Source organism: Erpetoichthys calabaricus, chromosome 5, assembly GCF_900747795.2.
Source record: "Erpetoichthys calabaricus chromosome 5, fErpCal1.3, whole genome shotgun sequence".
In the NCBI taxonomy this organism is placed as follows: Eukaryota; Metazoa; Chordata; class Cladistia; order Polypteriformes; family Polypteridae; genus Erpetoichthys; species Erpetoichthys calabaricus.
Window position 1 is genome coordinate 249,114,708 of NC_041398.2, and position 14,631 is coordinate 249,129,338.

The following is a 14,631-nucleotide window of genomic DNA, read 5'->3' on the forward strand; positions in this document are numbered from 1 at the left end:
ATAATAAGTAAACAACACAATAGCTCAGCAGTAGTACAGTATTTTGAGGTGGTGCTGGCTTTTGAAAAATGCGGTGTAAAATGCATGTTTAAAAGTTATGGTAGACTTAATGTTACTGAGCCTTTAAATTTTGCATTTATTCTGTGTGCATCTTTTAACACACACACACACACACACGCACAAATCATACCCAGCCACTTTCCCTCCTGTGTGTATATTTACAGATAATTAATTTCCCTCTTGGACAATAAAGCCTTCCTAAACTTGCTTACGTTGCTCAGAAAATCAGATGTTCGGTGACTTTGGTTCTTCGCCCAGTCTTCTCAAATTATTTATTAATGCTATGGTTTTAAGGCCTGTTTTTTCATAGCTAGCATCCTCACCACAGTTTGCTCAGACTGCAGACTACTTAATATTCGCATCCTCCCTGCAGTGCCGAGTGAAAATCAATTTGCTTACTTTGATAAGCCAAACTCTGTTGTCCCATGTGACTGTTTGGACTGTTTTGAACCAAATGACCTTCAGCAAGCTCTGATCATTTAAACAAAAAAGAAACTGGTATGTGTGCATATATATGCATGCTAGCTGTGTTACCTGGCTTCGTCAGGCAAAGTTCATAAGGCATTTGGCCTCTGCTATAGTGTTGTTGGGTGCATTAGATGTCCTGTGTAGCTGCTGAGTGCTTTACTGTGCACAATATTTATAGGTTTTTAAATCAAGAGCTAATATTATTGGCAAGCAGTTTGGAGTCGCTTGTGATCAGGGCTTTGGACTTCAAAATTTGAAGCTATGGGTTCAACTCCTACTACTAACACTAAGTGAGTATGAGTAAGTCACTTCACCTGCAAACAAAAGAAATGGAAATGTTGTAAGTCACCTTGGATAAGGCACCAGGCAAATAATAAGTAATAATAATAATATTAGGTCACTGTAGTGGCTTACTCTCAGCCAATTGGCCATTATTGATGGCCATTGCAGAACACAATTTTATAGGAAAGTGTATTCTTTTGAATTGAAATAGGTAATCCATAGTAATAATGGGAAACTTGAGTATTTATTATTATCATTATTACCATTTTAAGATGGATTGAGATCTAAGTTATCAACGTAGACCTCAGGGTTAATATTGAATTCAGTGCACCATGCAAGTCATATGCCATTTAGTATGGGACGTAAAAGCAGTGTTAATGTTTGTGATGCTCCACCTGTTGGAATGACAAATGCAACACATATGTCTCTGTTATATGTTTGGTATGGGAAGTACAACAGTAATGATTTACAGCCCTGATGCAATTGTAGCTATTCCCAAACTAAGTAGAGGAACGGGTTAGATCAGGTCTGCAGCCTCTGATGGCTACTGGCTTTTTAATAAAATAGGACTCTTCAAATATAACCTCTGCTCTTCCTTCCTTCCTTCCTTGTAAATCGCAGGGCACCACAAGTGTCAAATTATGTTAAAACTCACTGTGCTACCCATCTAAGATGCATTGATATTTAAGTTATCAACATAGATCTCAGTGTTAACGTTTGTAGTGCATCATGCAATGTATATGTCTCTGTGTTATGCCATTTGGCATGGGATTCCTAAGAAAAGTATTAATGTTTGTAACCCTCCATCTGCTGGAATGGAAAATCAATGTCATCTTTTGAAATGACAGAGACATTTGTTGATGCCATTCACTCAAGTACAGTATTTTAAAGTTTGCAGATGTGAACGCATGTACCAAGCAGTGCTTGGAGTCTTATTCCAATTGTGCCAGTACCTTTTGTGTTACACTGATATATCAATGTGAAGAGTGAGGAGCACACATCATTTCCCCGTTCTGCCTTAATGTTGTAAATTCCACGAACAATGGGGGTGGCTGCACGGTCCGTTTTCAGCTTCGTGGCTGAGGGCTAGGAGTCAATGGAGCAGAAGAGCAGGATAATAGAGCCTGTAGTCTACCGCAAAAAACAAAATAAACCGTGCTTGCTAACCATTGAGCTTTGCTTCTTCTTTGACTTTTGCTGAACTTTCTTTTTCCAAATTACACCGTGATCAAGTCTGTCTCTTTATTTCTCCCTCCTCCCCCTTGTCCAGGACACCACCCCATCATTAGTTTTCCTTTCACCCTATTGGTTAGTCACACTATTTGTGTGGCGTGTCAATCATGTCTGCTGTGTCTTTCATTTGCATAAAGCACGGTCAGCGCTGCCGAGAGCACATAAGCTAGCATATTATTCATAAATTCTGAATATCAATAAATTAAAAAAACAAAAAAAAAACATGTCAGCTAATTTCCTGTTTTCTGTAACATCACTGAATTTCAGTCACATCTCTCAAGGTGTTTTTGAGATTCTGAGGTATTTAGTTTTAAATATCAGAATCCTCCTTCTTAGTGAATTTCCCCTTGGGATTAATAAAGTATCTATCTATCTATCTATCTATCTATCTATCTATCTATCTATCTATCTATCTATCTATCTATCTATCGATCTATCGATCTATCGATCTATCTACTACTCCTAGACTTACCATCCTGCCAGATTTCACTTGAACAATTTTGCATTTTATATACGAGTATATAAACTTTATTAATCTCATGGAGAAATCCAAATGCATACTGTTTGCTATCTGTTAGAATGACAAAGGCCATGAAGACTCCACATAGACAGTGCCTGGATGCTATTATATGACCTTACTACCTTTCTCATAGATTATAGATTTAGTGCTCGTTATTTTATTGCAAATTACATTTTTTTTTTTTTTTGTCAATTTAGGGAAGATCTCAACAAGGAAAACATTCCCTCTGCTGATGACAACCTGCAAGCTTTCCAGGATGGAGACAAGAAGCAGAGAGACAGCAGCGGGGCTTTCATTGAAGAAAATGTAAAGCTGAAGCGACAAAAGTCCACTTCCAAGCTTTCAGAGCTCCATGAGAACCAAGATGGCTCACTCGTAAGTACCTGTGCCATTCTGTAACCGTAAGGCCCATTGATCAGTGTGAGGTTCAGAGTCTTCTGTATGCTCACCGTACAAATGTTGACAGGCATTGTGAACATTAGAACACTCTAGACGAGAACAGGCCATTCAGCCCAACAAAACTCGCCAGTCCTGTCCACCTATTTCTTCCAAAAAAAACATTGTCGAGTTTTGAAAGTCCCTAACGTCTTACTGTCTATCACACTACTTGGTAGCTTATTCCAAGTGTCTGTCATTCTTTGTGTAAAGAAAAACTTCCTAATGTTTGTGTGGAATTTCCCCTTAACAAGTTTCCAACTGTGTACCCGTGTTCTTGATGAACTCATTTTAAAGTCACCGTCTCGATCCACTGGACTGATTCCCTTCAGAATTTTAAACACTTCAATCATGTCACCTCTTCATCTTCTTTTGCTTAAACTGTAAAGGCTCAGCTCTTTTAATCTTTCCTCATAACTCATCCCCTGTAGCCCTGGAATCAGCCTAGTCGCTGTTCTCTGGACCTTCTCTTGTGCTGCTGTGTCCTTTTTGTAGCCTGGAGACCAAAACTGTGGTCTGTAGTGTTTTAAGGCTGTCAACTTCAGACTCTGAGGTGGTGGGTTAAGAACCCTCTTCTGATACTGTGTGACCATGTAACAACCCCAAAATACCTTAGGACAAGTGCTTCCCAAACTCGGTCCTGGGGAACCACTGTGGCTGCAGGTTTTGGTTTCAACCAACTTCTCTTTTTAATTGGACTCCTAGTCCAATTAGGTGAGCTGTTATTTCCCAGTTTCTGTGTTTTGGAGTCAACGGAGAAATAACAAAAGTACGTTTGGTAAATTTTTATTAAACTGTACTAAGCACTCAGCCTGACTATCATTCTGCTTTTCCAGGTGTTCTGATTGTTTAATTTATTATCTACTAATTATTGCAGCCTTTCATCATTCAGTGTTGTTTACCTGGCTGTCAGTTCTGTTTGTTTAAATTATCATTATTAGGATACAATGAAGGGAGCAAACCTGCACAAAAAAAAAACAACAAAACAATAGGACAACAACAAAAGAGAGGTAAGAGTTTAAAGCAAAAGTAGAAATATTTCTAAATGTCTTATAAATGTAAAAATCATACTGTTGTGCTTTTCTAAAGGCAGAATAAGAGAAGGGAAAAAAAGACCATCTAAATAAATGAGATCAATTATGATCACTCATTGTGAATTTGGCTGGAATAAAAACCTGCAGCTACAGTTTGGGAATCACTGCCTTTAGGGCGTGTCGTAATATACGTAATGTTTGATAGAGTTATGCTTTCAAATATTTGTTTCAAGGCAAATGCCAAATAACAAATTCCTCAGTTTCTCTAGTGCACACTAACTCAGTATGGATATATATGGATACAAGACAATGATAATAAAGGACAATACAGCTCCGTGGTAGAGGGGTCACTTCATTATATTGTCAACTTGCATAATGCTACAAACATTCAAAAAACCAGACACACAGAGCAACCCTATTAAGACATTTAACACAAGTTTCCTGTTACACATATGACATATATAAAGTCCAGTCCTCCTCAGGATGAACATGAACAGCCTTAAAATACATTAGACGGCTCCTACCAGTTCCTTTGCCAAGAACAGCCTCACCAGATTAGACCACATTGTCTTTGACACTTCCACTCCCATCGTCAAGGGCCACTTTAGAGTAGAACCCTCCATTTGACACTGAAACTCTAATCCTTTACCATCTGCTTTTCTTTTATCCCCACACCAGTTTTCACCAGTTTTCCTACACTTATTTGGTTCTCCCTCTTTTCTGGTTACTTCCCATACTCCTTTTAAATGTGGCCAATAAGGAGATGACTTTCTGTCTATTCAGGAACCCCTTGTCGCTCCTCCATATTAAGGGACAAAACCATTTAAAGAGACAATCTGAACATCCATCCATTATCCAACCTGCTATATCCTAACTACAGGGTCACGGGGGTCTGCTGGAGCCAATCCCAGCCAACACAGGGTGCAAGGCAAGAAACAAACCCCTGGCAGGGTGCCAGCCCATCGCAGGGCGCTCACACACACACACACACACAGAGGGACATACACCTAACCTGCACGTCTTTGGACTGTGGAAGGAAACCGAAGTATCCGGAGGAAACCCACGCAGACACGGAGAGAAGTGAACCCGGGTCACCTAACTGCGAGGCAGCAGCGCTACCCACTGCACCACCGTGCTGCCCACAGTCTGAACATGCACATAAAATTGCACAGATTATTATGCATATAACATTTGGTGGTGCGGTGGTAGCGCTGCTGCTTTGCAGTATGGAGATTGTGGGTCCTCTTCCTGGGGCCTCCTTGCGTATGTAAATGTAAAGAATTATTACTATTTACACATTACACACATGCACTGCTGGTACAACCACAAGCAAGTCACTTCACCTGCCTGTGCTCCACTCAGAAAAGCAAAAGAAATGTAACCATTTCTGTCTCATATGTTGTAAATTACTTGGATAAAAGCGTCAGACAAATAAATAAGAATAATAATAAATAATAATGATGTTCATTCCTATATAACAAGAGAAAATGACCTTGATTTTTCTTCACTGAGTTCAGCTACCTATCAGTAACACACAATGCCTCGAGAGGGTATGCTGGGCATCTTTTTATCAGTTCATGATTTAGATGAGCCAAATATGAGGGTTTGAAGGGTGTGTCAAAGACAAACAAAGAAAGGAGGTTTAGGGCAGCCACCCGTATGTTGTTCCTGGCTACAAAATGGAGATAATCGATGTGTACAGATTAGAGTCCAACACAGAAGTGACTCAATAGCACAAAGATGGCGGCTTTAAAGGAGAGCGGAGGTGGGACCGGAACCGGAAGTTGCATCGTTGGAACTGGAAGTGACATCATCAGTGGGGTCGGAACTGGAAGTGACATTACCGGGGCCAGGCGGGATTTCCCGTAACTGGTCTGTGGAGAAGTGATAAAAAGAGTTTGTGCACTCCGCCACCCCCTGGTCTGGCATGGAATTTCTGTCATTCAGGCCCTTTAGCTGTCTCCCATGTGCACGTTTATGACAGGTGCCATTGCAGAAACGACATCGAGGAATTGGCAAAGGAGCAGACCTTTGGGTCGGCTGCAGAGGCACAAACAGTCATTTTAAAGGCCAACATTATTAAAGTGCTAATTTCATTCCACTGTCTCTCACACTCCGAGAGATTGTTGTTATAATTTAATAATAATAATTACATTTGTATAGTATTTTTTTTCACTATTCAAAGCTCTTCAGCTAGTGAGTGGGAAGCCACTTCAGCCATCAGTAATGTGCAGCGTCTACCTGGATGATGTGATGGCTGCCATTATTGTGCCATTATGCTCACCACACATTAGCTGTTAGCTGGTGAAGGGCTGAGAGATGATAAGCCAAATTAGAGACCGAGGATGATAAGTGGGCCAGAATGGATCGGGCTGTGATGGACAATTTAGCCAGGACATTGGGATACACCCTACTCTTTTTATAAGATGCCCAGGGATCTTTTATGTCAAGCAGAGACTCAGGACCTTGGTTTTACATCTCATCTGAAGGACAGTGCCAAATTAACAGTACCATGTGTCCATCACTGCACTGGGGCATTGGGATCCACACACTGACCACAGGGTAAATGCATCTCTTCCAGTAGCAACTTAATCATTTTAGATAGATACTTTATTAAATTCACATACTCCAGCAGCAGCATACTGATAAAAACAATATTAAATTAAAGAGTGATAACAATGCAGATATACAGACAGTCAATAACTTTGTATAATGTTAACGTTTACCCCCCCCCCCCCCGAGTGGAATTGAAGAGTCGCATAGTTTGGGGGAGGAACGATCTCCTCATTCTGTCAGTGGAGCAGGACGGTGACAGCAGTCTGTCACTGAAGCTGCTACTCTGTCTGGAGATGATCCTGTTCAGTGGATGCAGTGGATTCTCCATGATTGACAGGAGTCTGCTCAGCGCCCGTCGCTCTGCCACAGATGTCAAACTGTCCAGCTCCGTGCCTACAATACAGCCTGCCTTCCTCACCAGTTTCTCCAGGCGTGAGGCGTCCATCTTCTTTATGCTGCCTCCCCAGCACACCACCGCATAGAAAAGGGCGCTTGCCACAACCGTCTGATAGAACATCTGCAGCATCTTATTGCAGATGTTAAAGGACGCCAGCCTTCTAAGGAAGTATAGTCGGCTCTGTCCTTTCTTACACAGAGCATCAGTATTGGCAGTCCAGTCCAGTTTATCATCCAGCTGCACTACCAGGTATTTATAGGTCTGCACCCTCTGCACACAGTCACCTCTGATAATCACGATGTCCATGAGGGGCCTGGGCCTCCTAAAATCCACCACCAGCTCCTTGGTTTTGCTGGTGTTCAGTTGTAGGTGGTTTGAGTCGCACCATTTAACAAAGTCCTTGATTAGGTTCCTATACTCCTCCTCCTGCCCACTCCTGATGCAGACCACGATAGCAGTGTCGTCCGCGAACTTTTGCACGTGTCAGGACTCCGAGTTGTATTGGAAGTCCAATGGCTGAACAGGACCGGAGAAAGTACAGTCCCCTGCGGTGCTCCTGTGCTGCTGACCACAATGTCAGACCTGCAGTTCCCGAGACGCACATACTGAGGTCTGTCTTTAAGAGAGTCCACGATCCATGCTACCAGGTATGAATCTACTAGATGGTCATCCATCTACATCCTGGCCAGGCCCGAAAATGCTTTGTAGGGCATGTGGTTTGCTGCTGGCAATAATGATGGGACTGGAGAAGCAGACCATGTGATGAAGTTGTCATGTTTAGGTAGCAGAAGGTTGGTCAGCCATTTTATGATGATATGGGCTAACCACTTAAATGAAAATGATGATTGTGGACATGATGTACAAACACGGATCTGCAAAATTTGGCACAGTGGATCTCAAGTAACATGATGGCAAAATTAGTGCTGGGTGAAATAAGTGGCCATTCTTCTACAATTGATTGTCAGGTTTTCTCTTCAAATGAGACTCCTTGAATTATATTTGAATAGTGACATTCAATCTGATAGCCCTTACATGGTCACCAGGAGATGAGAAGACAATATTTTTTTAGGGAAGGAGTTTCATTTTGCAAAGACAAGAAGATGACATGACATTTTGTCCAGTGACATCCACCTTAATCACTAGGGGACTCCAGTTCCTGACTCAAGATAGGTGGGGGTGTACCGTAGCTAGGGTCTGGTCAGACTGTGCGCTCTTTTCCATACCTTGACCTGCTTTGTTTATTTTTCTAAGTATTTCCTTCTGTTGTTAGTGACTAAAGGCTGGGGGGCTATCAAGAGGCCTGTTAAAGCTCATTGCAGCACTTCTTATGTGATTTTGGGCTATACAAAAATATACTGTACGTTTAAAGGCCAGTGTCCCAATTTAGGGTTCCAATTATTGCACCCAAATTTTCCAAACAAGACCTTGAACTTTATCAGCAATTGTTTATTGAAAAATTTCCATTTCATTTCGCTAATATTCTGAAACTTTCCTGAGTAAGTTAGATAAGTGAGAAGAATGTTGCAAAATGGGAAACCTCCATTGTTTGTATGTGAGCTCAAAGGTTCACGTGCTGATAGTACACTTCAGAGATATCGACAGATTGTTTATGAACAGTGTCATTTTTATTAGTTAGATCTACGGTGCCATTAAGATTGGCCTGGCATCTTATCAGCTATTTGTGCTGTCCTTGGTGTGTTTATCAGAGTGTGGAAGCAGATTGGAAAGAATGAATATTGAGAGAAACTTTTTTCCACTGGCAGAATTTCCTATGGACTTCATGTCGGGAGAGGATGGCGTTGGGAGATAAACCTTTTATCGTTATGAGGAGTCTCTTTTATAAGCCCAAAATAAGCAGAGAAATGGGTTAGATTAGGTCTGCTGCCTTAGATAGCTGCTGGCTTTTTAATATAATAGGGACCTTCAAATCTCAACTCTGCTATCCCTTCCCTGTTAATCGCAGGGCACCACACATGCCAAATTATATTAAAACTTGCTGAACTACCTATCTTAGAGACAGTAATCAACATTAACCTCACATTCGCAGTGTACCATGCATTGAACATGTCTCTGTTATATGCCATTTGGTATGGGATTTATAAAAGCAGAATTAATGTTTGTGAAGTACCATCTGTTGGAATGACAAATGCAATGCATTTTATTACTTACAAGTGTTTGTGATGCGCCACCTTTTGGAGTGACAGAGACATAGCAACCAGATGGACACACAAGACACATCTTGTTTAATTAAGGTGGATAGTATCAAACACAGAATTGATGCACATGTCCACTGTACATCAACACAAGACCAGCACAACACAAATTTTAGTAAACAGTTTCAAAATATTGTATTACATCCATCCATCCATTATCCACCACTTATCCAAGGTTGGGTCGCGGGGGCAGCAGTCTAAGCAGGGAAGCCCAGACCACCCTCTCTCCGGCTACCTCCTCCAGCTCCTCTGGGGGGACCCTGAGGTGTTCCCAGGCCAGCCGGAAGATATAATCCCTCCAGCGTGTCCTGGGTCTACCTCATGGCCTTCTCCCAACAACAGCAACATTTATTTCTATAGCACATTTTCATACAAAAAAGTCGCTCAAAGTGCTTTACATAATGAAGAAAAGAAAAATAAAAGACAAAATAAGAAATTTAAAATAAGACATAGTTAACATAGAAAAAGAGTAAGGTCCGATGGCCACAGAGACAGAAAAAAAAAAAAAACTCCAAAAAAAATAAAATCTGCAGGGGTTCAGAGGCCATGAGACCACCCAGTCCCCTCTGGGCATTCTACCTAACATAAATGAAATAGTCCTCTTTGTATTTAGGGTTCTCACGGAAGGACTTGATGATGATGGTCATGCAGACTTCTGGCTTTTAATCCATCACTGTAGGAACATCACGGTGCTTTGAGTAGATAGTGGTGGCACAAGCCACCACCAAAAGGAAACAGAAGAGAGAGTAGGGGTTAGTACGGATTTTAGAACCACCATGAATATTTATTGTAATGAATTGGATATACAGAGTATCAGGATTAAATTACAGTGAAGTCATGAGAAGGCCATGTTAAAGTAATGTGTTTTCAGCAGTTTTTTTAAACTGCTCCACTGTATTAGCCTGGTGAATTCCTATTGGCAGGCTATTCCAGATTTTGGGTGCATAACAGCAGAAGGCCGCCCGCCCGCCTCACCACTTCTTTTAAGTTTTGCTCTCGGAATTCTAAGGAGACACTCATTTGAGGATCTGAGATTACGATTTGGAATATAAAATGTCAGACATTCTGATATATAAAATGGGGCGAGATTATTTAAGGCTTTATAAACCATAAGCAGAATTTTGAAGTCAATCCTGAATGACACAGGTAACCAGTGTAGTGACATCAAAAATGTGCTCGCATTTTCTTTTCCTGGTTAGGATTCTAGCAGCTCCATTCTGCACTCGTTGCAAACGATTTATGTCTTTTTTGGATATTCCTGAGAGGATTGCGTTACAGTAATCTAGCCGACTGGAAAACAAACGCGTGAACTAATTTCTCAGCATCTTTCAATAAGGTGTCCAGGGGGCATCCTGACCAGATGCCCGTACCACCTCGACTGACTCCTCTCAATGCGGAGGAGCAGCGACTCTACTCCGAGTCTCTCCCGGATAACAGAACTCCTCACCCCATCTCTAAGGGAAAGTCCAACCACCCTGCGGAGAAAACTCATTTCGGCCGCTTGTATCCACGATCTTGCTCTTTCGGTCACTACCCAAAGCTCGTGGCCATAGGTGAGGGTAGGAACGTAGAGTGACTGGTTGCTGATTGCCTTTTGGCTCAGCTCTCTCTTCACCACTACAGACCGTTGCAGAGCCAGCATTACTGCAGATGCTGCACCGATTATTGTATATTGTATCACATTTAATGAAAAGTCACAACAACTTTAATTTTAATTTTTTAAATTTTAATTTTAAAATTCACAACAATTATTGTATATTGTATCACATTTAATGAAAAGTCACAACGACGCACCGTTGCAGAGCTCGCATTACTGCGGATGCCGCACCGATTATTCTATATTGTATCACATTTAATGAAAAGTCAATCCAAAACCTGGTGAAAGCACACTTCGTCATAATATCAGAAACAGAGTTGCTTCCCAAAACGAAAACCCTTTTTGTCTCCTGCCGCATCTTCCAAAGCCTGTCTGCGGCCCACTCCTCCAGGTTATTCCTATTTACGTTAACTTCAAAAACAAGTCAAGTGACCCCACGTCCTTGGATTATGCAGGCTAAGGCCGCAGAACGCTTACATACACACATCATGGCTGCCACTCTTTCGGTGCGTCATCGGAGCACGTTGTCAGAAATTAACACAACACGTGCCCACAAGTTACAGTACCAACAAAAATTTCGGTGGTGTATGTGTGTTGAAGTTTTGGTACGTAACCTCAGCATTGCTGTTTACTAACATGTACTATGTCCATAGTGACAGACATGCCTGTCTGAACAGTTGGCATCAAATTGCCAGCTCTTTGAAAGTGGATTTGGAAATATGCAAGACAAAATGGCAGAAAATTTGAGAGATACATACATTATATGAAAAGTAAGGATTTGGCTGTTGCACGATAATGCAATGTGACAGCAAGCCGCATTGCAGCTCCAACAGAATCAATGTGTGTGCTTCAGTGTGTGATGCATGGTTTGATGTGGTGAAGGAAATCATCAGACTTAAATGCAGACATGCGAATGTCTTCATGGTGCTTTTCTTCATTCATTTCTCATACAGACAATTCGAGCATTTCATATTCCCCATCATAATGACACAATACATTTAAGGGTCTCACACACCACCTTCTGTGTCGCTGTTGCCATCTTTCTTTGCACCTTCCCTCCATCTTTCTTCCCTCAACTTACAACACAGTGAAACCCGACTGAGACTGCAGAAAACAAACCCCTTTCTCTACGATTTTTGCTTTAAAAAATGATTTTTTTCTATGTATTTTGATTCTGACTTTGAGCTCGTGACTTGCATTTTATTGGTTTGCATTATTTTGACAATGGGGATTTTTGATCTTATGGCATTGACCCCACTGCTCGGTTTCCCATCCTGGTCCAGCTTATTCATATTGAAACTCTTTTGTAGGATGACAGTACCCTGTGCCATTTTTAGTTTCTGTTACATTATTTATAATTTGCTTTTTGTAGATCATAAATGATTTAAAGTGTAAAATGATGACATTTACTTTCTTGATGTTTAAAGCATTGTTTATTTTTCTGTTTCTATCATTAAAATTAGAGCAGTATATTCCACATTTTAGGACGGTGATGCATTTGTCTACTATTTTAATTTAGAAAATCTTCCTAGATTTCAATAAAGAGAATTGCCATTTACTGTATATTGCATTTGAACACCTGGGTGTAACAAGCAAATCACTAGCTCTTCCTCGCTCAAAGTGCACATGTGGGCGATGATTTATTGGCGTTTAGAAGTGGCGGCCACGGAGGTCATTAGTTAGAGCTGTCAGTCTGGGATGGTTGCACTAACCCTCCTCTCCTGCCTGCTGTGCTTTGGATTCAGGCCATTAATAATACTCTTCATCGCAACAGTCTGCCATCAAGAAGTCCAGCATTGGGGGGATAAAAAACCGTTGTGCTTTCTGTTGGGTTTATGGCTCTGTGATAACCCAGCATGTCGGTATGTACACTGATACAAAGCTTGTAAATGGTTAAAAGTTGAGAGGGAAAATTCAAAAAATAAATTACAGGCCAGTAATTAAAACCAGTGCATGATTGGGATGTGATCACGAATAAGCTCTCAAATATGACACATGAGAGGAAACCATTCAGCCCATCAAGCTTGGTTGTTTAGCTAAGAGCTAAGCTGTCTCAAGGGTTTTGGAGCATCCCGTTTCCATACATCTCAATAAGGACCGTCTGCTGGATAAAAGGTACGACTGCCCTCCACCTTGGCATGTCTTGGTGCGAAGTAGCAACGTTTTGTCTAAACTTGGGTGTATTTTCACGTCAGATCATTTACAATCTAAAAGCTGTGTGTTTCAGTAGTAGCGGTTGTATTGTCTACGGAGTGCGGTGATATTCTTACATGTCTGACCAGCATGGAACTTCTCAGGTATAGCATTGATTGGATTTGTACATCTTGTCCGTTTGTGCAGGGTGAGTTGGTATACAGATCAACGCCTCCAGGCTCTGTTACAACAAGCACCTCTATGGCTTGCATCAGCCTGGAATAAAAATGTCAAGGAGAACTCGGAATTAAATAACCTTTTTACTTTCTCATTTACAAAGTATAGGGAAAGTATTGTAATTGTCCAAAAAATTTGATGTCAAGATTTTGATGAATCTCGATGTTTTAGACCTCCCTGAGTCTGAAAATACCATTTGTGGAATTATGTCTGTGTGTGTGTAAACATGATAACCTGAGTACGCTTTCACTTCAGTCAACCAAATTTTACATACAAGTATGAGGTACAAAAACGTCGATTTCTATCAACTTTTGGGGTATTTCTGCTAACAAGAAGTGGTACTTTACCTTTTATTCATGCAGCTGCAGAGTCTGATTTATGCAACTTTACTTTTATAACAATTTTTCAATATATTATTAATTTGATTTGATTTGTTGTTGATGGTACTTTAATGTACATAATAAAAAAATATAATCATTGTCTTGCAGTTTACTCCTCGAATATCCATCCCCATATCTGTATACCGTATATAAAAGCCAAATACCACTGACTCACTCATCACGAAATCCCCCGGACCATGAGGACTTGGGACTTGAAATTTGGAATATAGGTTACCCTTGGCCCATAGGTGCTCGCTTAATAAACGGTTTTAAAAATTTCATGGTCCATTTCATTTCTTAGTTTCTTAGACCCGTTTGTATGTCTGTCCGCTTTTCACGAGAGAGCTACTTAACGGATTTAGAGCAGGTTTTTTTTCTATAATTTGCTTGAACATTCCGGTTGATTTTGTGACTTCTCTCATCGTGCTAAGTATCATAGATCGCTTGCAGGAGCGATACAGTCACAATAATCCGAGAGAGATGCATCGGGCAGCGGGGAGGGGGAAGAGTGGCGTCAGGAGTAGAGAGCTGGGTGGTGCCCTCCTCGCTGTCCTGTTTCACTAATACACTGGCGAAGTCGCAGGGGATGGCTAGTGTGAGTATATGAGAAAGTCGAGGGGAGACCACTCAAGATTTTTTTTTTTTATTTATATAAGAAGAAACTTACTAGAAAGGGGGGAATAAATCAAGATGTGAACTGCAAGACCAAACCTTTCAGCCTTACTGTGTAGGCCTGTGTAAGGATTTGGCCATCCCCACCCACGTGGGAAGACTTCCCTAATTGTTTACCTCCTGAAATGCCACTGGTAGTCTCATCATATTCACTTCAGATAGATAGATAGATACTTTATTAATCCCAAGGGGAAATTCACATACTCCAGCCGCAGCATACTGATACAAAAACAATATCAAAGAGTAATAAAAGTACAGGTAAAAACAGACAATAACTTTGAATAATGTTAACGTTTACCCCCCCGGGTGGAATTGAAGAGTCGCATAGTTTGGGGAAGGAACGAGACTCAGTGTGTCAGTGGAGCAGGACGGTGACAGCAGTCTGTCGCTGAAGCTGCTCCTCTGTCTGGAGAT

General features: G+C 41.1%; 1 protein-coding gene across 6 annotated transcripts in view; it reads left to right on the forward strand.

Moving 5' to 3' along the window:
* Nucleotides 1-14,631, forward strand: part of fam13a (family with sequence similarity 13 member A) — a 242,902-nt gene that overhangs the window by 152,812 nt on the left and 75,459 nt on the right. For all 6 annotated transcript variants that reach the window (XM_028802748.2, XM_051928116.1, XM_051928112.1 and 3 more), the window contains one exon: nucleotides 2,761-2,938. In XM_028802748.2, the coding sequence (XP_028658581.1) occupies nucleotides 2,761-2,938 (178 nt within the window). The remainder of the gene's footprint in view (nucleotides 1-2,760; nucleotides 2,939-14,631) is intronic.